The sequence below is a fragment of the Equus przewalskii genome, chromosome 15 (assembly GCF_037783145.1).
Source record: "Equus przewalskii isolate Varuska chromosome 15, EquPr2, whole genome shotgun sequence".
Classification (NCBI taxonomy): domain Eukaryota; kingdom Metazoa; phylum Chordata; class Mammalia; order Perissodactyla; family Equidae; genus Equus; species Equus przewalskii.
In genome coordinates this window covers 35999128-36025842 of record NC_091845.1, presented here as the reverse complement: position 1 = coordinate 36025842, position 26715 = coordinate 35999128, and the positions used below count along the sequence as shown (strand labels likewise).

At 40.6% G+C, this 26715-nt stretch overlaps 1 protein-coding gene across 5 annotated transcripts in view; it reads right to left on the bottom strand.

Moving 5' to 3' along the window:
• The window catches only part of DCP1A (decapping mRNA 1A), a 56060-nt gene that overhangs the window by 3979 nt on the left and 25366 nt on the right, over positions 1–26715 (bottom strand). For 3 of the 5 annotated variants that reach the window (XM_008513142.2, XM_070574993.1, XM_070574992.1), the window contains 5 exons: positions 24887–24953; positions 20081–20219; positions 4268–5020; positions 2219–2284; positions 288–506 (listed from right to left, as the gene is read on the bottom strand). In XM_008513142.2, the coding sequence (XP_008511364.1) occupies positions 288–506; positions 2219–2284; positions 4268–5020; positions 20081–20219; positions 24887–24953 (1244 nt within the window). Of the gene's footprint in view, positions 1–287; positions 507–2218; positions 2285–4267; positions 5021–14567; positions 14682–20080; positions 20220–24886; positions 24954–26715 lie in introns of all 5 variants that reach the window. The other 2 variants (XM_008513141.2, XM_008513143.2) reach the window with 1 other exon arrangement.

The window sequence follows — 26715 nt, the reverse complement described above, 5'->3', positions numbered from 1 at the left end:
CTCATTAGAATTTACCGCCTTGATAACAGCTTAGGAAAAAAGCTGTACAAACGATTTGTGTAACTAATACCAAAGAATCTCACCATCCAAAAGCAACCATGATTAACATTTTGGAATTCACTCAGCAATCTTCCCATCAGGAGTGTATGCTCAGGAACAGAGAAGTATTATTCCTGGCTGGTCTTGAAGTTACTTTATGAACTGATTTTCTAAGAAGAACTTAAAAATTTGTCTTTTCTTTTAATTAAAGAATGAAAATTCAAAGACTAAATTGATAGCCTACATACCTTTATTAGATGTATTAACGTATCCTGGAGCTGAGACTTGCTCAGAATAATGGAAGGCTTTCTCTGACTTTCTGATGTTCCAACGGTTAGAGGAGAAGGCGAGCTTGCTTTCTTCTCAAGGTCTGTGGACCTTGTAGTTGTCTGCTGGAACACACTTGGGGACAGCAGGACTGAAGACACTGCCGTGGTTGTTGCAGTAACCAGTGGGGGGCCAGCAACCTGCAGGGAAACAGTGTGTCATTTTGCACCAAAGTGTGGAAGCCAGCAGCCACCCAGAGTAGAGGGTGATGAGAGGCATGTGCAGAGTCCAACGCCAACTATCTGGGGTTCAGATAAACATTCAGTAGAAGGCTTTGAGCATTTTACGTCTAGTTATGAAGCTTGTCAGCTAAAGGATGAAGAGCCCATTTACACGCTAAGAATGCCCTAAGCTGTTATGGGAAGCCAAGTTGGCTAATCATGGAAGGGGCATACGATAAATAATAGCATGGTATGCACAAGAAATGTAGTTTATATGTGGGGGACAGGGAAAGGACTGGAAGGGGGCATGCAGGAACTTTCTGGGGTGATGAAATGTTACATGTCTTGATTAGGTGGTTACCCAAGGGATCTACATGTGATAAATTCATTAAAAACCCCTGTATTTTATCATATGTAAATTTTACTTCAATAAAAAGAGAACTGTTTCCCAGTTATGTGAAGTATTAGTTTCTTTTGTAGTGTTCAATATATTTATTATACCATTACAGGTATCAAAAATACATTTCTTTTTTTTAAAGATTTTTTTATTTTTCCTTTTTCTCCCAAAGCCCCCAGGTACATAGTTGTGTACTTTTAGTTGTGGGTCCTTCTAGTTGTGGCATGTGGGATGCCGCCTCAGCATGGCCTAACGAGCGGTGCCATGTCCGTACCCAGGATTCGAACTGGTGAAACCCTGGGCCACCGCAGCAGAGCACGTGAACTTAACCACTTGGCCACAGGGCTGGCCCCTCAAAGATACATTTCTTAAAAACAAAACTAACGTCTATCTCCTTCACCCATTTAGATGTGCTTCTAGGCTGATAGTGGCTAACCATCAGAATACACTACACTAGTAACAATCAGTACTTTTAATAATTCTCACATTTGATACAACCAACAGAGATCTCTTCTTCCTATCTGTCATCCTCCTCATTTACAAACAGCAAAGAGCTTGCCATAGTTTTAAGGGTGTGGTTTCTGGTGTTTGAGCCTTTAGGTTGTTTTTTGATGCAACACTAGGCTGAGAGCTCCCACCCATAGCAGGACAAGCTACAGGAAAGACCGGTTAACAAGACCAGTCAAAAGCTGGCTTTAAATTCTGAGACTCAAGCAGATGTGTAAAGGCTCGAAGGGAAATGGGAACGTCAAATTTTAGGAACTGAAAAAATTAAGTGTGCATTTCAAGGTTGGTAGGTAATGGAGGATGGGGACAACTTTAAAAAATGGGGCAGGGGAGAACAAGCAAGGGACAGAGCATGCAGGCCTGGGAGGCTTTGTCATTAGAGCAACGGGAGCCAACGAGGGCACTGCAACACAGTGGTGACTGTTAACCCGGACAGCACAGTTCTTCCCAGGCAAGGCTGCTTCCTACTCATAGAGGCCAGGCGGACATGCTCCCAGCTGCCACCCATTCACAAACACCAGTGAGTGCCCACCCTGCGGCTGACTCCCCCTCGTATACCACACGGTCTCAGGAGACACTCATACAGAGAGACAATGGAGGCCTCCAGAGGCCAGAGCAGTGAACCTTGTCTGGGGGAGCAGCGGGAGCCTGGCCTGAGAGAGGGACTCTAAGCTGGGTCTAGGCCTGAAAGCTAAAACTTTCCACTCAAGGGACAATGTTTTACTTCACATTCAGATGAAGAACTTAAACATACATAAAGTGTTCTTCAGAAAAAGGGAGTCCTTACCGGAATGGCACTGGATAACACTTTAGGCTGGGCAAAGACTTCAGGATCCTGGTTTTGCTGCATAGACTGCAATGTTTAAAAAGAAAAGATGAACAGATGTAGCAAGCTTCTATTAAGGTTTCCTAGTTACTGGGGAAAATCTAGGTTAGCAATAAGGAATAGTTCAGACGTTAACTATTCCTAGATTCCTCAGGGAAGAGGGTGACAGAAACTTGTGACAATGCAACCAATGACTCGACTGCAGGATGAGAGCTTTGGGACAGCCCCCGACTCCTTTCAGGTCCTCCCAGAAAAAGGGTGTGTACAAAGCCTTTAAAGCATCTCTAAGGAAACAGCTGCAACCCGCATCTCTTCTAGGAGCTGGGGACAGCCCGAATATACTTTTGCTGTTGAGTCTGTAGAGATGCAAGATCCTGGCAACATGCTACCTCTTGATAAGGTGATTTCAACTTTGGACAGTTGGCACTAAACAGTCTTCATTTCAGAGTCCCATTTCCACATGCTAAATTTTGTCCTCATTCATCGGGAGACAAAGAACTTCTTGTTGTAGGGCAAATACATTAGAACTCAACCAAGCCCCAGGTCCTAAAATTCCAGACTGCCATGTAAACGAAAAGTGACACATCTGTAAGCTTCCTCGGCAAGGAGGCGTGCTAGAGAGCAGAGCACTGTCCCAGAGGTCAGAACGGGGAGAGGGTGGCACTCAAGACTGCTGGCTGCACTTCCAGAGCAGCACAACAGTGGCAGCAGGAACAGCTCAGGGGCGTGGTGCCTATCTGTTAGACACTCTCTCCCCTCCTTATGCTGCAGAGAACTGCAACAGAAATGGCCCCAAATAACAATTTAATGATGTAACCAAGCTCCTAAGTTTCCTCTCTTTCTGTATAAGATTTCAAAGGAATGGAACAATATATCCCATTAAGAAATAATACAGAATTATTATGATGGGCTCTTCTTTATAATACTATTTGGTAAAATGTTAAGATTGGAGATTATTATTACTATTAAAGGGCACGAGACTAAAATTCTGAAAGGCAACCAATACTGTTTCAGAGCAGAAGGTTCTACCCTCTTTCAGTTCTGTGATCTTGCACAAGTCACTTCAACTCTGAACTGATTTTAGACTCACCCACCGTATAAATCATTGAGGGACAAACCTCTTCTTCATCCTCCACACCCATCTACCAAGTCCCACTGGTCACATGTCTTAACAAATCCACTCGTCCACACTCCCCAATTCAGGCCCCAGCAGCTCAAGCCTGGGGGACTCCCACAGCCTCCTTCCTGATGGGTCATTCTATGTCGTCCTCTCCTTTCCTAGCATGTCACCCATTGCTCAAAGCCCTTGAAAGACTCCCCAGGGCTCTGGGAACAAAGCTCTAACTGAACACAATTTACAAAGTCTTGGTCATTAACCAACATCCACTTCTCCAAGTTTCTTTCCACAGTAGATCCAGTCACACTGAAGTTCTTTAAGTTCAGCAAATGCCTTCTCATCTCGAGGTCTCTGAACATGCTCTTCTTACCGCAAACACTTTTCCCACCTCTGGGAAAGGTCTGGTTAACCTCTACTGAGCCTTCAGATCTTGGCTGAAACATCAATTTCACTGGGAAGCTTTATTTGACCTCATACCTGTAACTCTGGGACCCCTAGTGTGCCTGGCACAAGGCAGGCACTCAACGAGAGTACTGAGGGAGCTGGGAATGGAACAAAGCCTAGGATAATTTGGATCTACGGTCTTGAGTCAAATGAGAACTCCTGGAACTGTCAGGAAAAAACAAACAAAAAACCCTAAAGTGCAGACCCTGATAGAAAAATACAAACACTGTTTCTTAGCTTTTATCAGTTGAAACAACTTTGGGTAGTGGAATTCAGTTAAACACCATTTACCAATTATTTGGTTGTTCACAGGGCTTCTTACCTCCCTTTCATTTAGCCCGACATACTCAACAGTTGTCTCTTTAAAACGCCTGTCTCACGTCAGTCAAAATCAATGTCTTTGTAGGCTCATCCCACCCAATTACAGCCACCCGCGCTTCCACCAGTACCTGAAGGGGAGCAAGCACCATGGTGCTCAGCGAGGCTGAGGCTCTTGCTGCTGCTGTCTTAGGGGGAGGCTCTATGAAGCTCTCAGGCGTGGCCAGCTGGCCGGCTGCTGGAGAAAAGCTGGGTGCCACTGCACCTTTCCCAAGTGACTGTATCTGTATTTGGTCATGCTGTGGGGTCAACCTGAGTTTCTGGAGAAGATCAATGCTTGGGAGGGACGGACCAGCTGTGTTTGTCATGCTCTGTGGGGCCCTGAAGGGGCTGTGGCTGGCAGTTAGACTGGCGTGGCTCAGCTCAGGGACTGGCTGACTCAGGAGCGGAGACCTCTGTCTAGGCGTGGTCTTCACTGCCTGCATCATGGCGGTCTTTCGGGGTAAGGTAGGAGGAACCTGTGCAGGAGGAGCTTCTGCTGGCAGAGTGGGACTGAGCACAGGGCGCAACGGGATCGCATAGTTGGGGGCCTGCTTTTCACTGGACTGTGTGATGGAGGCAGGAGTGATTAGCACTGGGGTGGTGACTTCAGGTTGGACTGAGTGGTGGGCAGCAGGATGCACACCCAGGTTTTCTGACTGAGGGGCCCCTCCTGACTGCTCAAAGGAAAATGGTAGGAATGAGCTGGGCTCTTTCTGGGAGGCATCTCCTGGCAGCTTATCCAATTCTTCTGAATCCAGACCAACAACTGTTGGCTGTTCCTTTGGCAAAGAGGTTCCAAATAATTCTTCCACTGTCAGATGTTTGTGTCCAGATAGAGCAGACTGAAAAACAAACCAAACCACCCAATGAAAGAAATATCTTGCAAACCAGTATAACCAAACTTCTTTTTCATCAACCAAAACAGCTTGCAGAAGCAAGGATGGATGGAGTCTGAAAATGAGGAAATGGAACAAAGTGAAGATGTGTTAAAGGTTAAGGCCAACGTGCATCTGGTCTTGTCAAGATGGTGGATAGAAATCTGCATTAGTAATAACATTCACATTTTAAGGACTCCAGGTGATAATGTTAGAATTCATCTTTTTTCTTGGCAAATGGATATAAGGATATAAAGTGAAAGGGCAATTATCTTATTAAAAAGTTAATTGTGCCTAATTGCTCCATGTCAGTAACACATGTAGGGAAATGACACTCAAAAGGATGGAGACCAAATGCTGATCAAGTAATCCTACTTTGATTTTCACTGTTCTTGATAAAAACCTATGCATTGCCCCTTGAGGACTGGGTGTCAAATACCAGAAAATAAATTTAACCATTTTTTAAAATAGCAGGCCATTCCTCCTTCCTACTCCCAAATCACAGAATCCTTAAGAAAAAGCAAAGCACTTAAGCCTGAAAATGTTAAATTTATATACATTTTAGTGATCTGGTTTATTGACGCCATTGCAACGATTCAAAGGAGAAATATTCACGCTTTCCACCCACGAGCTTTCCTGCACCTCCACATAGCACTGCCATATTTATTTATCCTTTATTTACTGAATACCCACAGGGTGCCAGGTCCTACTCTGACCTGGGCCCAAGGGACACAGCAGGGGGTAACAGAAATGTCCTACCCTGACAGAGCTTATGTCTAGTGGGAGACAAACCTAAGTACTTTGAAAACACAAGCATCCCAACTTACGGTTTTATTCCTAAAGTGTGTGGACTACTTAGTTGTTTAGGTATTATGTTGATACAGAAAAAAAACAATCCGCTGAAACACTCGCTCTTCAGGGCCTCATAAAGTGTATAAAGGCCCTGAAGTACACTGTATCTGAAATAAAATGACTGTAGCACTATGGTAGATTGCATCTCTACAGGAAAACAAGCTCCGTTTTGCCCAGGCAAATGTTTGCTTCACCCATTTGATAAATAACTATTGGGTTCACCAGGTGCCAGGGGCATTGTGCTGGGATGGGCAGGGGTGGGGAACAGAGGAGAGCGGGAGCTTACTGGCAGCAGGCTTTTAAGGGGAGGGAGTTAGAGATCCACTTTGTTGAGGCGGGGTGACAGGGAAAGGAGGCCAGTATCGAGGACTGAGGATGCAAGGAATTTACATGTGAGGGACGGAAAGCCATGGGGGGGCCACTGTGTATCTTCTCACTGGTGTGAGGACAGCATCATCTGCTGGGTGACAGGTGGCAGAACAGGTGTGAAGAGAATGCAGGCAGCGCAAAATAACTGCCGTGGAGGAAGAGGCAGAAGCCTCCTCCAGTTGTAAAAAACAGTAATTTCATACCAAACCACTTTATCTTAGAAAATATTCAATAAAGAGAATTCTATTAATATTAAAAAGCTAACATAATATGTCTTGCCATGTTAATGTGACAAGAGGGTTTGTTTAAGTGAAAGAATTCTCAAATGGCAAATTTAGGCCCCCTACTAATGCTGTAGTGAGACTAGTAAGACTATCTTGTCATAACACTTTCTAGCACTTTAAGGGCTTTTCCAGATTCAGAATCTCGCTTCCAATAGAAGGCAGCACTAACATCTAATTATAAACTGTGGATGTAAAAAAATGCAAAAGATTTTAGATGGTTTAATCTCCTCACATTTTTACTCCTGAAAAAAACTAAAGCTTAGGGTCTGATACCGAGGTTCAATCGCAACTGTTAACTGGGAAAGTTAGATAATCTTTCTATTTAGTTCCCTCATCTGAAAAAATGGGAGCAACTGTGATAGTTACCTCATAAAGCTATTGTGAAAATTAAATTATCAATATAATGTGTGGGGGCCACCCCCGAACCGGATGTCTTAAAGATACAAAGGGTCAGGGGTCGGCCCTGTGTCCGAGTGGTTAAATTTGCATGCTCCGCTTTGGTGGCCCAGCATTTCGTCAGTTCAGATCCTGGGTGCAGACATAGCACCGCTCATCAGGCCATGCTGAGGTGGTTCCCACACAGCAGAGCCCGAAGGACCTACAACTAGAATATATGACTACGTACTAGGGGGGCTTTGGGGAGAAGAAGAAGAAGAAGAAAGAAAATGTGCCCAAACAAGCATTCAATAAATGGAAGCTGGCTATTATTAACATTATATGAACACCACATAGTCTTAACAGCAATCATGATAAATCTGTGTTTGGATATGTTTTAAGGAACATCAAATAATACGTTGGGATTTAAAAAATTCATCAAGTCCTTCTGGAATGTCATACCCCCATAATGCAAAATAACAACAACAACAGAACCACCTGCTGGGCTATCAAAGCTGTGCTATTACACACCATCCTGTTGTTCCCTTATGCAAGGATCACTAAAGACATAGCTGTTTGTTTAAAACTCACTGGTAACATTTCAAATTCATTCAATGTAATTCAAAATAGAAAATGAATTCTCATTTGAGAGAGACTTCTCTTTGTCTCTGTCCAGGCCATATAACTGTAGAAGAATGCATAGGTTCCATTTCCCAAGCTGAACACTGATTTCTTCACTTCTGGATCCCTGGCATCATAAATGTCTATTGATGAGCACAGACATAATTCCCTTTTCCCTCCTGATTTCTAAAAATTATGGTAAAATATACATAACAGAAAAGTTACCATTTTAACCAAATTTAAGTGTAAAATTCAGTGGCATTCAGTACATTCATGATGTTGTGTAACTACTACCACTATCTATTTCTACAACTTTTTCATCAACCCAAGCAGAAACTCTGTACCCCTTAAATGCTGATTCCCCATCTTCTCTCCCCTCTACCATCCCACCCACAGCCCCTGATATCTCTATTCTACTTTCTGTTTCTATGAATTTGCCTACTCTAGGTACCTCATATAAGCCCAACTGCACAATATTGGTCCTTTTGTGAATGGCTTATTTCACTTTGCTTAATGTTTGAGGCACTGCCTAAGCATTTTCCACAGCTGCTGCACCATTTTACATTCCCACCACCTATGCAAGAGGGTTCCAATTTCCTCACATCCTGGCCAAAACTTGTTGGTCATTTGCATATTTTATTTGGAGAAATGTCTATTCAAGTCCTTTGCCCATTTTTAAATTGGGTTCTTTTTTACACGCACTATGTTTAGAACAAGATGTTCAAGATTGCTTGCAAAAAAAGTACTGGAAAACTACACTAATTCTTATTCATTAATGCAAATTATGTAGAGCTTCACCACCACATTCTGTTTTATATATGTGTGTGTATATCTATATATACACACACACACACAAACCAACATCTACATATACCTTCTTTGAAAAACACAGACCACATTGGGGCTATTTGCAGAAATTTATACACACACACACACACACACACACAAACCAACATCTAGATATACCTTCTTTGAAAAATACAGACCATACTGGGGCTATTTGCAGAAATTTAAGAGTCTTTTCCAGGTAAGAATACTATTTTCATATTATAAGAAAAGGAGCAATGAAACAGGACATGGAGAAGCCTCACCATGAAATATACCTTAGGCTTCAAGAACAGTATGATCCACGTAGGAACTTTTACCTGTCCAGTGAAACACAAATCAACTTTTGAACAATTAAAATTATCTGCATTTACATTTGGGATGTTACCACACTTACACTTAAAAATAGGTATTTCTAATGGTTTAAAATCTACTTTATATTAGAAAATGAAACCATATGGTGGAACCCTGAACTCTGATTGCAAAAGAAAGTTTCCAGATTTCCCCATGTAGCATTCCTACAACTTTGGCCAGGCCAGAAACAGACTCTCAGAGTTTCTCTAGAACAGGGTGCCTGGTAAAGCATTAGGGTTCAAGGTGTCTCACATAAGAAGGAATAAATAAAGCTGCGATAGCAGTAAGAGTTGCCACGGACGGCATGTTCACTATACGGGAGCTCTGTGCTCCACACTTTACAAGCATTACTTTGTTAACTGGCCAGCGCAGCACTATTATTACAGCCATTTTATAGATGATGCCCAAGCACAACAGAACCCAACTCCACCCTAGTTCCCACAATTCAGTCCGTTCTTAACCAATACACCAGCACACTGAGGTGTCAATTAAGCAGACTGCAGGTTAACTAACCAACTGCATGGTGATGTTGACCTTTGGAAAACAGGGGTGCAATTAAGTCTTGATGAACAAAGAGGTGGCTCCAGGTCAAAACGTCTCAATTTTTGGAAATACGTAACTGGCTGCATCAGTCTGAAGAGGCTGAGTGAGCAGAGCATGCTTCTCCACACAAGTTCCCAAAAGTTTTACAGTCTCTGCTTTTGACAGGACCCTCTCTACACTTCTCTGCCTATAACAAGAAAAACTGGCTCCATTCTCCTAGTAGCGGGCTTATTCATGGATTCATCCATCCATAGAAAAGGTTGAAAGTTCATTCTTTCCTCATGTCTGAATATGCCTAAAGTCTGGATTTTGAGTTTTGTAATGCCTTGATTAAACCAAGTGCTAGGCGTACCGTTCCTCTTGGGAAATGGAATTCAGTGAGCAACAGCATGTATGGTGCACAACAAAATTCTAATATACTGTATCAGGTTTTACATTGCTCCTTCCTCACCTACAGCTCTTGCTATTTAGAGAATTTCAAATTTCTATTTGGATCTATTGTGTCTATGTCAGATTTCCTACCTGGTCAGTGCACTGGGCACACCAGAAGGGACGCACTATTCTCTTTTAAAAAACTATTTAACTGAGGTCATATTGACTTATCACATTATATTTCAGTGTCTGTATAGACTGCATCATGTTCACCACCAACGGCCGAGTTTTAATCTGTCACCATAATATGTGCCCCTTTATCCCTTTCCCTCTGGTAACCACTAATTTGTTCTCCTTATCTATGTGTGTGTTTGTTTATCTTCCACATATGAGTAAAATCATACAGTATGTCTTTCTGTGTCTTAGTTTGCTAAGCATAATACCCTCAAGGTTGATCCATATTGTTGCAAATGGCACCATTTTCTCTTTTTTTTATGGCTGAATAGTATTCCATTGAATATATAGACACATCACATCATCTTTATCCATTCACTGGTTGATGAGCACTTGGGTTGCTTCCACGTTTTGGCTATTGTGAATAACGCTGTGATGAACATGGGTGCGTAAATCTTTTTGAATTACTGATTTCATGTTTTTTGGATAAGTACTCAGTAGTGGAATAGCTGGATGATATAGTATTTCTATTTTTAATTTTTTGAGAAATCGCCATACTGTTTTCCATAGTAGCTGCACCAGTTTGCATTCCTACCAGCAGTGTATGAGGGTTCCCTTTTCTCCACATCCTCTCTGACACTTGTTATTTCTCGTCTTGTTAATTATAGCCATTCTGACGGGCGTGAAGTGCTATCTCAGTGTAGTTTTAATTTACATTTCCCTAATAATTAGTGATGTCGAACATCTTTTCATGTGCCTCTTGGCCATCTGTGTATCTTCTTTGGAAAAATGTCTGCTAATATCCTCTGCCCATTTTTTTGTTGAGGTTGTTCATTTTTTTATTGTTGAGTTGTATGAGTTCTTTCTATATTTTGGAAATTAACCCCTTGCCAAATAGATGATTTACAAATATTTTCTCCCAGTTGGTGGTTTTGTTGTTGTTGTTGATGGTTTCCTTTGCCATGCAGAGGCTTTTTAATGTGATGTAGTCCCGTTTATTTTTTTCTTTTGTTTCCCTTGCCTGGGTAGATAACATATTTGAAAAGATGCTGCTAAGACTGATGTTAAAGAGTATACTGCCTATAGTTTCTTCTAGGAGTTTTATGGTTTCAGGTGTTACATTCAAGTCTTTGATCCATTTTGAGTTTATTTCTGTGTATGGTGTAAGATACTGGTCTACCTTCATTCTCTTGCCATGTGGCTGTCCAGTTTTCCCAACACCATTTATTGAAGAGACTCCTTTCTCCATTGTATGCTCTTGGCTCCCTTGTCGAAGATTAGCTGTCCAAAGATGTGTCGTGTTGTTTCTGCGTTTTCAATTCTGTTCCACTATCTGTGTGTCTGTTTTTAGGCCAGTACCATGCTGTTTTGATTACTGTAGCTTTCTCGTATATTTTGAAGTCAGAGATTGTGATGCCTCCAGCTTTGTTTTTTCTTCTCAGGACTGCTTTGGGTATTCAAGGTCGTTTTTGTTCCATATGAATTTTAGAATTCTTTGTTCTATTTCCATGAAGAAGGACATTGGGATTCTGATTGGGATTGCACTGAATCTGTAGATTGCTTTATGTAATGTGGACATTTTAACTATATTTATTCTTCTAATCCATAAACATGGAATATCTTCCCATTTCTTTATGTATTCTTCAGTTTCTCTCAATAATGCCTTACAGTTTTCACTGCATAGGTCTTTCACCTTTTTGGTTAAATTTATTCCTAGATATTTTATTCTTTTTGTTGTGATTATAAATGGGATTGTATTCTTGACTTCTCTTTCTGCCAGTTGATTATTAGTGTATAGAAATGCAACTGATTTTTCTATGTTAATTTTGTACCCTGCAACTTTACTCTATTTGTTGATTATTTCTAATAGTTTTTTGGTGGATTATTTAGGGTTTTCTATATATAGAATCACGTCATCTGCAAATAGTGACAGTTTTACTTCTTCCTTTCCAATTTGGATCCCATTTATTTCTTTCTCTTGCCTAACTGCTCTGGCTAAAACTTCCAGCACTATGTTGAATAAGAGTGGTGAGAGTGGGCATCCTTGTCTTGTTCCTGTTCTCAGACGAATAGCTTTCAAGTTTTTCACCATTGCGTATGATATTGGCTGTGGGTTTGTCATATATGTTCTTTATTATGTTGAGGAACTTTCCTAGAAGGTACGCATTATTCTTAAACACAGGAACCAAAGAACAATACAAAACAAATTAGGGAAATAAGTCCCAAGGGAATTTTAATAAGTGAATTATGAAACTGAAATGGAATTTAATACTATTAAGGCTTGACGGCATTATCTGCCCCTCAGCACTAGATGGCAGTGTTACGAAACAAACATACTATCTATGTGTACAGGCTGCTTACGGATTTTAAGGTAATTTTAGCAAATTGCACGGCTTCTGACAATTTCCAGATCTCAACATTTTACAAAGTTTTGTCACTTTGGCCTATAAAATGGGATTTTAAAAGTATGTGAAAAATGAAGAAATAACAGGATCAGCACTATTCACATTACTTGGTACAATTCTCTGAGTGCCCACCTGAATTCTGTATGTCTATGGATCCATCACTGGTGCTTCTGTTGAAAGGCTGAGCGTCTATGGCTTGTCACACTCATCTGTCAGTGGACAGTGCTTTAGGGTTGTTTAGGCATTTTTTGGGTCCATTTTTTCATTTGGATCTCACAATAACTCTGTGAGTTAACAAGTGCAAGAATTCTTAACCCCTTGAATCAGAAAGGAAAGGGGAAATGATTCACAATTCGAAAAGGGGAAGTGAGTGGCCCACTGAACAGTCATGGCTGATAAACCAGACCAGAAGGAATCTAGGGAGCCTGCTTCTTCCCTCCCTCCCTCCACATATATTTTTAAAAAATAAAATTTTACATAGCACTGCTTTTATTTTATGTTTGAGCTTTAGGATCCTAAATCCAAATACAGCAAAAATGGAGCACAAGAATGTGGTATACAAAATCTAGTTTAAGTTAATTACCAACTAAATACTTAAAAACATTACGGATACATTGCTGATGGGAATGTAAAATGGTGCAGCCTCTCTGGGAAACAATATGGCAATTTCTTATTAAACTAAAGCATGTAATTACCAAATGACCCAACATTTGCACTCTTGGGTATTTAGCCCAGAGAAATGGAAATTTATGTACAAAAACCTATACATAAAGGTTCACAGAGGCTTTATTTGTAATACCCCCAAACGGAAAACAACCAGATGTCTTTCAACAGGTGAATGGTTAAAAATGGTTAAACCAGTTGTGGTACTTCAGTATCAGGAATACTACTCAGAAATAAAAGGGAACAAACCACTGATAAACAAAACAATTTCAATGAATCTCCAGGAATTATGCTGAGTGAAGAAAGACAATCCCAAAAGATTATATACTGTATGATTCCATTTATACAACGTTCCTGAAATGACAACATTATAGAACTGGAGACGGCCAGATTAGGGGCTGCCAGGGGTTAAGGATGGGAGGAGTGGGTAAAGCAGTGAGGGCATGATGGAAGTCAGTGTGACAATAAAAGCGCAACACAAAAGATCCTTGTAATGGAAGTCTTCTGTATCCTGACTGTAGTGGTGGCTACACAAAGCTGTATGTGAGATAAAACTGCATAGAGCTAAATACATATGTGCACATATACACACAAATGAATACAAATAAAGCAGAGGAAATGTGAATTAGATTGACAGATTGTGTCAATATCCTGGTTGTGATAGCGTACTATATTTTGCAAGCTGTTAGCGATAGGGAAATGGGTAAAGGTACATGGCATCTTTCTGTATTATTTCTTACAACTGCATTATTCCTACAACTGAATTATCTCAAAATAAAAAGTTTAATTAAAAAACTATGGGTTTTACTTGGTATCTCTTCATTTATCAAGCCATCAGTTTTAAACAGAACTAATTCAGTCAATAAATATATACAATGCTAGATGCTGAGGGCAGCAATGAACAAGGTAGACAAAACTGCCAGCCCTGATGGGAGCTTACATTTTGGTGGGAGGAGACACAACGAATAAACAAGAAAACCACAAACCATGTTAGCTGGGTAGAAGTCTTGGGGAGAAAATAAAGCACAGTGAGACAGGGATAGGCAAGGATTGTTATTTAAAAATAGGATGGTCAGAGAAGGCCTCATCTATATGGAGGACACTTGAGACCTGACAGAAGTAAGGGAGCAAGCCCTATCCGGGAGGAAAGGATTCCAGGCCAAGGGAACCACAAGCGCGAAGGCCTGTCTTGAGGCAGAGCAAGTCTGCCATGTTTGTGTAAAGGCACAAGAAACGACGAGCTGGGGCCACGTGAGCAAGGCAGACAGGTAGGACATGAGGCCAGGGTGGGGGGGAGATCAGGAAGGGCCTTGTGGGTCACTGCCACGACCATGGCTTTTATCTGAGTGAGATGGAACATGACTGGGGAGCTTTAAGCAGATGAATGCCATGATCTAACTTATGTTTCACTAGGATTATTCTGGCTGCGGTGTTAAGAATAGGTAAGAGAGTGGCCAAAAAAGCTGGAAACCAGACAGGAGGCTACTGCAAAATTCAGATGAAAGATAGCTACATGGATGAGGGGAAATGACATGAGTGGATGTCACTATGCTGCCGCTCGTACGTCCCTTGACAGATAAATGACAAATCAAACTTGTACTGCCTTAAAATCCTTACACAATGCACCTCTGTGTTTTGCTATCTTGGACAAAGCTGGGGCTTTAGCTGTACACACACCTTATCTTGTGGCCCGCATGGCGTCTCTTCTAGAGTCTCGGTGCTTCCCAGATTGGAGAGCTGAGTACTCGGCTGCAACCCAGGGCTGGAGATATTGGAGTCACCCATCTGATTCTTAAATTGAAAGGAAAAGTATACCACATAAAAAAGATTGCTATTATCTGGCTCACAAAACAGCACTCAATGTTAGCAGAAATGCTTTTTAGAAAACAAGGAAAAAATCCCCCCAAATGTTTTGCTTTGGACCCGCATGTAAATAACTTACACAATAAAATTTCTAGAAAGCTGAGCACTTGATTTTAGACAATAGTGTTAGGAACAACTGTTATTTTTATAAGGAAAACCCAAAGCTATTAACTTATTACAGATTCTTTTCCATTTTATTCTTCAAGTTAACATATGGTGAAATTAACATTTTTGGGATGTACAGTTCTATCTGTGTATCCATCACCACAACCAAGATATAAAATAGCTCCACCACCCTCCTAAAATCCTCCCTTGTCCATCTCATTGCAGTTTCGCTCCTCCCTTCATTCTTGGAAACTAGTGATCTGTTCTCTGTCACTACAGTTTTGTCTTTTTGAGAATGTCGTAAAAAATGGAAGGCTAGCTTCTTTCACTTAGTATAGTACCTTTGAGATTCATCTAAACTGTTATATGGTATTAATAGTTCATTCCTTTTTATCACTGAGTAATATTCCACTGTATGACTACATTATACTTTGTGAACCATTCTCCCTTAGAAGGACATCTGAGCTATATATTAGTTTTTGGTGATTGTGAAAACAGCTTCTATGAACATTTGTGTACAGGTTTTGTGTGGCTAAAAGCTTCATTTTTCTAGAGTGAATACTGAAGAGTGGTATTCCTGGGTCATACGGCATATACTTTTCTTCTAAATTTTTATAGTTTTATGTTTTACATTTAGATCTATGATCCATTTTGAGTTGATTTTTGTATAAGATGTTACATTTAGGTTGGGGTTAACTTCTTTTGGCATATAAATGTCAATTGTTTTCAACATCATTTGTTGAAATCAGCATATACTTTTAAAAATTAAACTAAAAAGGTCTCTAAACATTACTATCACAGATGACAAAACATTCATGTTTTAAAGTAAAATGTTTTTTTTTTTTTTTAAAAGATTTTATTATTTCCTTTTTCTCCCCAAAGCCCCCTGGTACATAGTTGTATATTCTTCGTTGTGGGTTCTTCTAGTTGTGGCATGTGGGACGCTGCCTCAGCGTGGTCCGATGAGCAGTGCCATGTCCGCGCCCAGGATTCGAACCAACGAAACACTGGGCCGCCTGCAGCGGAGCGCGCGAACTTAACCACTCGGCCACGGGGCCAGCCCCTTAAAGTAAAATGTTTTAAAATTCCTATTAACATGCATATAACACTAAAAGTGAAAATACTTTTGTTCTTAAAGAGAATCCTAAAAATGTGATCACTAGATGAACATGGAATTCTGAATTTTTAGAAACAAGTTATATTTGGGCTAACTGATTCAGCATCTGGTGAGCATTATCAATGCCAAAACAGATACCAAAAACAGTTGAGAACACTCAAGAGACCAGTTAAAAAGAAAAAAAAAGCCCTAAACTTCAATCCAGAGACACATTAATTTTCTTGATACCATACTACAAATATATGTGCTTATCATAGGATAGAATGTTAAGTAATGGATGATACGCATTTTTTCTATTCAAATTACTGAATCCTTATATTATTTCAGAACACCATTTACTCAGTGTTACCCATTTAAACAGAGGAAAACAGTCTGTGAAAGCCTATGAACTATCTTATCTTCCAACGTATCTCCTTGTGCAACATCACCATCAACCTGTATCAACATACTATGGGGAATGCTGGAGCTGAGCTGCAACTGACCCTCTGACATAAGGACAAGCTCTGTTCGTGTCAGTTCCACTGTGGCCTGTTGTAGGCACTGCCAGAGCCCATGTGGTTTGGGGCATTTGAGTCTGCAATACTTACTTAACTCAACCTGAACTACAAGATGAGTTGTACATTAAAAGATGTCCAGAACTTCAATTTTTTTTTTTTAAATGTGTGCAGGGCCCTTCCTGGAAGGTTTATTCTGAATTTGTTTATTAATGACAGTTTCCAGTCTTTGTAAGGATTAGGGGAAACGAACAATCACAAACAAATTTTCCGTACGGTAATTTTATAATACCTGGTTAAAAGCCTTAAAAATGTCAAAATCCTTTGATCCACTAATTCCATTGCAAGTAACTTACCTTAAGAGAAAATGCTGTATATGAAGACTTAGCTACAAGGATATGTTTCTGAGTTCTTAATAGAAAGAGTCAGAAAAATCTAGGCTACTATTTATATAAGGCACAGAAGGAAAAATACACAGCTATTAATATCATGGTCCTTTTTTTCAAAAACTTTTAATTGTTCCAAATGAAATCTCACATACTCCCTGTGAAATGAATAGTCACCGTCCTAAAAAGATATTGTTCTCTGGGGAAAAAATAGGTTAGAAAAGAGTTAATAAAAACTACTTTTAAAACTAGCTAATAAAACTAGCATACAAAACACTGGGACATTTTTATACATATTTTTTGGAAGGATACATAACAAGGTATTAGCAGTAATTTATTTCTAGGTGGTGGCCTTATGTTTTTTTCTTCTATTGTAATTTTTAAATATAAAATTGTCTATACTTAATGCGTACTGCTTACCTAAGAAAAATAATGGTGTTCCTATTTTTTTAAGAACAAAAAAAATTATGGGTTTAAAAAGGTTTTTTTGCAGTTAAACTAAAACAAAACAAACCACCCTCCCCTACCAAAATCCAGGATTACATCCTGTGGCCAGAAGCAACTCAGAAAGGGACCAGTTTCAGTTATCTTTCTTTACATTAAAAATAGGAAAGGTGGTTCAAACAAACTATAGGACTCGGGGTGAAAACGTTTACTAGAGAGACTTTTTATTTTCAAACAGTCTCTATTATAAATTCCTCAGGCAAAGTCTGGCATTTCATTCACTGTGTCATACACACCGGGCAGGGGAGATTTAGAACTGGGACTAAATCCCACCCCCGAGGCCAGGCTGCGCCTCTGTGCTTGACTGTCCACCTCCGAGTCTCCACCTCAAGATACACAAGGGGCCGCCTGGAGCCACCAGGCAGCTGGGGAGGCCCATCCACACAGAGGCAGGAACTCAAGGCACCACTAACCCCACCTCCATTTACTTAGATAACAGGCAAGTGCAGATAAGAAAGCTCCACCTACTTACGGACAGTTTTCAAAAACAGAAAACACATTATAAACTAAGTATCAAAGATTTAATTAAATTCCCAAAGATTTAATCTAACCACAGATATTTTATTTCTTCCATACTGTGGAAGAATTTTGTTTACAACAGTAATTATTGTGCTCTCCATAGTCTTACTTTTGCAATGCGTATTAACTAGAAATCATCTCAGATTTTTTGACTGCCTGCTTTACCTAGAGTCCCTTTACAGCTTTGTGTACAAAACAAGGCTTCAGTTCCTCCTCTCCTTTTGTGGCTATTCGCTTCTCAGCCTGGAGTAAGCCAGCCCACCTTCTGCAGTGTCTGCTCCAGCGTGCAGCACCTGCGCTTTCTGTCCCGGGTGGCACCTTAATCTAGTCATCATTAGGAACGGGTAACAGAGGCCTGAACTTACTAGCTACCTGTTATCAGAACATTGAAAGGCCTCTATAAAAACAGAAAAAGGACTCTATGTAGATAACCCAGATTTCATTAAGGACATGAGAGGGAATTTGGGGAATGTAAGGTAACCTAAAAGTTCAGAAAATGATTCTTGAAATTTATTCTCATCCAGTTTCCTAAGAATCAATGAATTCATTATAGAGAAGACTGCTTTTCCTATATTAATTTTCACAGATCCATAAATTCCTCCTGGTTCTCTATGAGACATTGAGGCATTTGGTACAACTTGAAACTTCTCATGGGCTCTAATGCATACTTCTCTACCCAAGAAGTGGGACTTGCTTTGGTGTTTGAACATAGACCATTTACTATAGTTTATGGTGAATATGACGCTTTATTTTTAGTTAGAGGAAACCATCTTCCAGAGCACTGTTTCCAAAGTTTCTTCCCTGAACTCTAGATTCTTGAGACATTAAAGAGTAGCATGTGGGGGCCAGCCCAGTGGTGCAGTGGTTAAGTTCACATGTTCCACTTTGGCAGCCCAGGGTTCGCTGGGTCGGATCCCGGGTGTGGACCTACAGACTGCTTACCAAGCCATGCTGTGGTAGGTGTCCCACATATAAAGTAGAGGAAGATGGGCACAGATGTCAGCTCAGGGCCAGTCTTCCTCATCAAAAAGAGGAGGATTGGTGGTGCATGTTAGCTCAGGGCTAATCTTTCTCAAAAAAAAAAAAAAAAAAAGAGTAGTACATGAAAAATGGTCCTGTGGTCAAATCAATCCGGGAACTGGCGTTATTGTTTTATTTACTACTGGACCTCAGTCTGGAGCACTGTAAAGCCAAGGGGATGGGGGAGGAACAGCCAAGCTAACAATGTTTCCTTAACTCATCTGACCAACCGGAACCTTTTTTCAAGGGTCACCTGTTGTTAACACATAGAGGCTCGTGTTAGAGTAGCACTTTTTGAGAAACCCAGTCTTAGAGATTGTTGTTTGCACCTTGTTCCTTGAACTTTTGGTGCGGTGAGGACTACACAAGAAATGAGAGAAAAGTACTTAACCCAGTGTTAGTGAAGAGTAAGGTGACAAGTATAATTCTGCTGAAACAAAGTGCCAGCAGTGGAAACCTTGTCTCACTCCAGTCAAGTGTGGGGCTTTGAAGTGCTAATGTCAAGTGAAAAGCCAGGACAGTTCCAAAGCCGCATGGTCTGAAGACCACTGAGGAAATATCCATGCTTGGCTCATAGTGGCCAGTTCATAAGTATGTACTGAATAAATTAACGAATGCACCTCAACGTCTGTTTTACTCAACTTTGGGGAGAAAATATAATCAGTTAACTTTTAAACTAAAATACAAAATAGAAAGGAAAAAAATGAATTCTAGAAAAGCCTCTCATTTGCGTAAAATTCCAAATGATGTTTAATGAGGCGGTCCACCTACAACCAATTTCAGACCATAAACATACTCTTTAGTATTAAGAAGTACAAATTACCAGAATACTTTTCAAAGACTACAGAGATTCCTAAGACCTAGCAGAGATGCAGGGGTGAAGAAGAGGCATGAAGCTTTTCCAGACCTACCTGTTGCAGACTAACTTCCTTACTCCAAAACCATTTTCTCCCAGGTAATTTTACAGAAATAGAAAAAGAGCATTCTAAATTTTCATGCCGAGTCAAGGACTCTGAGGTAAGCAAATTTCTTTCCTTATCTTTTAGGGTTGAAACTGTAAGATATGTTTTCTTTTTGACTAATTACTTCTGCTGGCCCTGGAGGTGACTTTCCCAGTCCATCAGCCCCTTGCAGGTCTCCTCCCCACCTTTCGGTCTTCCCGGTCAGCACGCAGAGTCTCACCCTCTCATACTCATCCTTGGCTCTGCTTAGCATCTCCAGGATGTCGATAGGCCTGTGGTCACTGCAGCCATTGGCCTGGCTGGGGCTCTGCTTCTCCCGAGCAGCTTGCTGGGACCGCCGTGTCTCCTCTTCTACAACACTAGAGGAGGAGAACCAGATTTTAGAAAGATTTCTTTAGACACAATCTGACCCAAGAATTTTTTTGATGTCCATCTTCCAAGGGTATAGGAAGAGTGTCACATGATGACACTGTCCTTGCAATACAAAAGAGAGCCTCAATTACCTCGTCCCAGGAGTAGATCACTAACAACTACTCCTGTTTTTTAAACAAAAAAATTTGTTTAATATTGTTTGACCCAATGTTTTCAAATAAAAGAACCAGCCCACATGTGCTAATGGGAGTTCCTGGGCAGGCTGTTTTAAAGCAGTGAACTGACACTGAGTGGCCTTGGCCTATTCTTATCCTAATCCTCCTCCTCAATAAAAACAAACCTCTTACTACTGAATTGTTTCTTGCCTATCATCATCACTGTCTGGAAAGTTCTCAGTTAATACAATTATCAAGTTGTTACTGTGTCCATAATACCCAGGTAGGCCTATTTATTACAATTGGGATTGAAACCTGAACGAATCTTAAAAAGAAAAAAAAGGCTGGGACCAGCCCAGTGGTGTAGTGGTTAAGTTTGTGCGCTCTGCTTCAGCAGCCCAGGTTCATGGGTTCAGTTCCCGGGCACGGACCTACACCACCGTATCAAGCCATGCTGTGGTGGTATCTCACAGACAAAATAGAGGAAGATGGGCACAGATGTTAGCTCAGGGACAATCTTCCTCAAGCAAAAAGAGGAAGGTTGGCAACAGGTGTTAGTTCAGAGTGAATCTTCCTCAGCAAGAACAGAAAAAAGAAAAAAAGATTAGTTACCTTATTAAAATTTATTATTTTTATTCCAAGCTTGAAGAAAAATATAAGAAACAGTAAAATATCCATGTGCTCACCACCCACCTTTCAGTTCCTAACATTTTGCTGTAATTGTTTCAGACCTTTATATATGGAGGAGAGGATGTTCGTAAGAAATGAAACTCCACAGATAGATCTGAAGACCCCGACCCTACCAGTGGTATTCTTAACCATCGACTTTTCTTGCTTTATGTATTTTCAAGTGCAGAATTAGCTTAAGCAATACCAATCAAAATAAAGAGCACTGCCACAATCACCCTGACCTCAGTTACCCACTTAGTGATCAGAATCATTCTGAGTTTTTAACAGGCTAAAATGTACTATGATTCTCCAAGAACGGTGGGCTTATAGATTTTCCCAAATTTATTTGAACGCAGAATTCCTGTTTGGAAAATGCTGCTTTAAGGTAATGGTGGTGTTTCTCTAACTAGATTTTTATAGCTCTTAATAGGATTATTATTTCTAAAACGAACACAGAATCATGAACTTTATGGTAGACTGAAACAAGACTGGTATGTGATATGAGGAACAGACCACTTAGAATAAATATTGTTTCTTTTATGTCTATACTGGTAATCAACTCCTGGGAAAGAAATACTGTTCTGTCACAACCGTGAGGCCTGTTGCAAAGGAAAAAAAGACTGCAGAGACATACATTGGTTATTTCTGGATAGTGGATTACAAGCAATTTTACTTTCTTTTTTTGTACTTTTCTCCATTTTCCATAATTAACAGGCACTCCTTTAATCATCAGAAAAAAAGGAGTACTATTTAAAGTGACATTCACTAATAGTTATAGGCCACACCAGTCTGAATCTACCTTCATCAGGGACTCCGGTCACACAGCCTGTTTCTACCTACCTCCTGCCTTGATGCCCGGCTTGCCCATGCTGGTATTCACCTCTCTCTTGACCTGGACTGGATCTGTGATTTTGGTTCAAAGGAAGAAAATTCCCAATAATCACCACTGTTCACTCGTGGAACAGGGCACCTCACACAGCTCACCACTGCTGACAGCGGGAGGCTCCTGGGTGGTACGGAAGGGACCCTCGCACGAGCGAGGCTTAGACTCTAAAGCCTCTTCCAATTTGAACTCTGTGAAGAGTGGTCTCGCCTCTCTCCCTTCCTCTCAAACCCCCAAATACACCCCCTAAGACTATCAGGAATAAAGCTCATTTCCATGAGTTCTCCAAATTTTACAGTCTACGTGGGCAAACAGTCAAAGAAGCTTTTATTGTTCAAAATAGTTTCTGGTAGACTAGATTTCCTCCTTAGGAGAGTCAACATTTTCCAGGTGTAGTGGATTTTCAACTTTGCCACTGACCAAAGAGAATTTCCAAATTTAGACAATACAGGTCTACAAGCTTGCTTGCTCTCCTGCATAGCTTCTCAGCTTTTATAAATATCTTTTGGAATAAATCAATTTTTTACTTGGAGAATTATTATTATATTTCAGCTATTAAAACAGTGATGGGAAGAACTAACTTTAACAGAATGAGCACTGACAGGCACATTTATTTAGACATAACATGCCAAAAAGAATTTTCCTGTATTTCTAGTTAGCAGAGGTGATATTCTGAAACACGCAGCAAACAGAGGCTGTGCGCAGGCAAAGTCAGAGCACAGGAAGATAAGGCAGTTTGTTTTTATCTTTGGTGACCAGAATGCCATTTATCACAAAGTTAATGTTAACATTAAGGTATTCTCTTCAGCCATAAATAGGCCAGACACTTGAAAAATCGCTATCAACGGTTTCACGAGGGCGTTCCTGTAATCACTCCAATACCTCCCTGCTTCTAGCAAAACAAGCTGAAAGCTTAGGCAACTGTTCCTCTTTGGGGTATTTCTAGTGAACGCTTCTGTGTTCCCTCTCTGCTTCCTCATCCTATTTTGGGTTCAAAACAATTATTTTCAGGTAGGCCTTCAGTCTTTTGCTTCGTTTACACCATCTGAAGTCTGGCATTAGGGGTACCACTTGCCCTGAGAGAGAAAAAAAGCTCAAAATGGCTTCCTGTGAACAGCTGTTAGAGCTAAAAGAGCCAGATTCTCTCAATCCAAAAGCTCTCAATCTGTAGTAGAAAGTCTACACGTTAATAAATTCCAAAGCTTAGATACTTAAGAAAAATATTCTGGATTTCAGGATAAATAAGAATCAACAAATCTGTGTCTTATAAGCAATCAGAAGTAAGCTCTTTGCTGTCACTTTTAAAACTACAAAAAAAGTAGTCACCAAATAATTGGCCTTGTAAAAAAGTAGTTTTTATCTTTTTTTAGAGAAAAGGTGTTCTAAAAAGAAAGCGTGGTTCCAGAGAGCCAACACGTTTTCAACTATGAATGACACCAGTTCCCATGGCACAGCAGACAGCAATGCGCGCTCACAGCAGAGCAAACAGCAGGAGGCCGGTAACCATCCCATTGGGACACCTCGGCAGGCCTGGACGAACTCGGCCTTAGTCATGTGCACTTCTTTCAAAACCAAGTATACCTGGAACTGAGGTTTGGGGATCAATGATTTATTTCCACTTTTACAAGAATTAGCTTAAAATCAGACTGTAAAAAAAATTAAGATTGTTTTCTTCCAAACGTAGATAAAACTTCACAGGAGAGCAAAGGGAATTTTGATTTGAGAGAGAGGGAAGAGAGGTCCACATTTCTGAGGAGATTCAGGCAAAAATTGAAAAGGAAACCTAAGTGCACCAGAATACACTGCTAATGTGTAGCTTGTTGCCCAGAGCTCTGTGGCACCTCAGGCCCCTCTAGCACCGTAGCGTCTTGTGTGCCCAGAATCCAGACTGGCAGCGCCAGCAAAATAGATAAGCCCCATGGGGGGTGGCTTCTGTGGGCTAGCTTGAGAAAGGACAATGAGCTAGCCTTTAGAACATTAATTCAATGAAAATTACTTTCCAAATTCCAAGACTATGACTTAGAAAAAAATCTCCCGGAACATAATCCATCAGTGGATTGGTGACTACTACACCTAGAATGTGTGTCAGAAATAAGCTCACTTAGGGGCCGGCCTGGTTGGCGCAGCGGTTAAGTTCACCTGTTCTGCTTCAGCGGCCCAGGGTTCACCGGTTCGGATCCCAGGTGCGGACATGGCGCCGCTTGGCAAGCCATGCTGAGGCAGGCGTCCTGCATATAAAGTGCAGGAAGATGGGCACAGATGTTCGCTCAGGGCCAGTCTTCCTCAGCAAAAAGAGCAGGACTGGCAGCAGATATTAGCTCAGGGCTAATCTTTCTCCCCGCCAAAAAAAAAAACCTCACTTAAAGGAAGTAAACATGGATGTGTGCGGAAGTTCTCTATCAGCTACCAGACACAGTGCTACTTGTTACAGGGGACATCGGGAGAACCTAAATCAGATCCACTGCATATGATGGTTAGGCTGTGCACTGAACATAGATGATCTCTTCTGGAGTTAGGCAGTTTGACCGCCCTAACCACGTTTAACAGTAAGGTTCTGGTTAAATTATGATCTGTCTGCAGGACTGGATACATCAGTCATTAGAAATACTGCAGAGGACTATTTAATGCCCTGGAAAAATGCTGCTGACCTGAGAAGGAGGATGTGCAGTATGATCCTATTTTTGACACATGAGACCCAATGTACAGATAAAAAAAAGACTGGAAGGAAACAGACTAAAATGCTAACATTGGGAGTAGCAGGACTATAGATAATTTTAGATTTCTTTAAGCTTTTCCGCCTTTTCCAAATTTTAGACAATAAACAGGAAATTAGGGGAGAAATAAGTAAGTTAATAGACTCCAGTAACAAAGAGAAGTAAGAGGAAAAGTCATTTTTTCATCTCTCACATATCATTAATTAAATCTATGGAGTAATATAAATACTTACTCGGCCATGAGTTTGGCTATGCGGTGACAGTCATTCTTGTCATAAAACCAGATACTGTATATTGACACTTGAAAAACAAAGGAAAAAAAAGATGAAGGGAAGTAAGGTTTCAACATTTGGGTTTATGTAAGTAATATACTATTACCACAGAATGTCACAGAGTTTACCATCAGACCCTCAAACTGTTAACAGTTTCTTGAAAGAAGGAAAAAGCCTCTCCCCAAAACTGTTGAATAAAATTAGGACAGGTAAAATATTCAGATTAAAATTGCAAAACAGTTGGTTTTAGACATTATTACCAGATCTCACTGAGCCTAACCTGCCGCTAAGTGTAAGATGCATGATTACTTTACGTATTATCAGGAATAAAGATGCTGCCAATTCAACTAAGAGCCAACACTGATTGTCAGACGCATTCCAAACTGATAGTAAAATGTGGGGACAAAAGGGTCCTGATTAATGAAAACCAAGTTTACCAGCTAACTAAACACCAGAACTTTTATGAGTCCCCTGAAACTTAAAATATAGAATTAATATTACATTACAGTAAAAACAAAGCTTTAAAAACAAATACCAGCTCCAGATCCATCCTATGTTCAATTCTGTTCACATGTGGGATGGAAGCTCTGCAGCTGAACTCAGTCTATTATACTTCTTTTCCCTTCTTTTTCATTCCCAGTATGACCAGCACTAAGAAAGCCCTCACAATATATTTGGTGAACAGGTAAAGAACTTTACTATTAAAGATAACAATACACAAAACTACTGTAAATACTTTCTAAATAAGGCAGAGTAGGAATACTGAATGTATGTCAAAATAAACCTATGGATGGGTATAGCTCCTTGCTACCACGTGCGCCACAGTGACACTCACCGCTCGTCCCGGTTTGCACCTCCTTTCAGACTTACAATGACTCTTGGCCACAGAAAGGGCAGGTATCATCATTCTTTTTTAAAAAATTAAACTTTTAATTTTGAAACAATTGTAGCTTCACATGCAATTGTAAAAAATAAACAGAGATCCTGTGTGCCCTTTTTTCTTCCAATGGCAACATTTTGTAAAACTGTAATGTCACAGCCAGGATGCTGACACTGATACAGTCAAGATATAGAACATTTCCAAGCCACAGGGATCCCTGGCGCCACCTTTTCACAGCCACACTCTCCTCTCTTGGTGCCCCCCCCACCGCTGTGTCTGACTCCTGGCAAACACACTAATCTGTTCTCCATTTCTATAATGTCATTTCAAGAATGTTATATAAATGGGAACATAATAGTATGCAACTTTTTGAGACTGACTTTACTCACTAAACATAATTCTCTGAGTAGTAGTCATCCAAGTGGTTGCTTGCATCAACAGTTCGTCTCTTTTTTTTGCTGAGTAGTATTTCATGGTATGGATATACCAGTTTGTTTAACCATTTATCTGTCAAAGGACATCTGGAGTGTTTCCAGTTTTTGGCTATTATGCATAAACCTGCTATAAATGTTCACGTATGGTTTTTTGTGTGAACGTAAGTTTTCACCTCTCTGGGTTAAATGCCCAAAAATACTGTTACTGAGTCACAGTAGTTGCCTATTTAGTTTAATAAGGAACTGTTTTAAAAATTTTTTTTTTTGAGGAAGATTAGCCCTGAGCTAACTACTGCCAGTTCTCCTCTTTTTGCTGAGGAAGCCTGGCCCTGAGCTAACATCGTGCCCATCTTCCTTTACTTTTATATGTGGGACGCCTACCACAGCATGGCGTGCCAAACGGTGCCATGTCCGCACCCGGGATTCGAACCAGCGAACCCCGGGCCGCCGAGAAGCGGAACGTGTGCACTTAACCG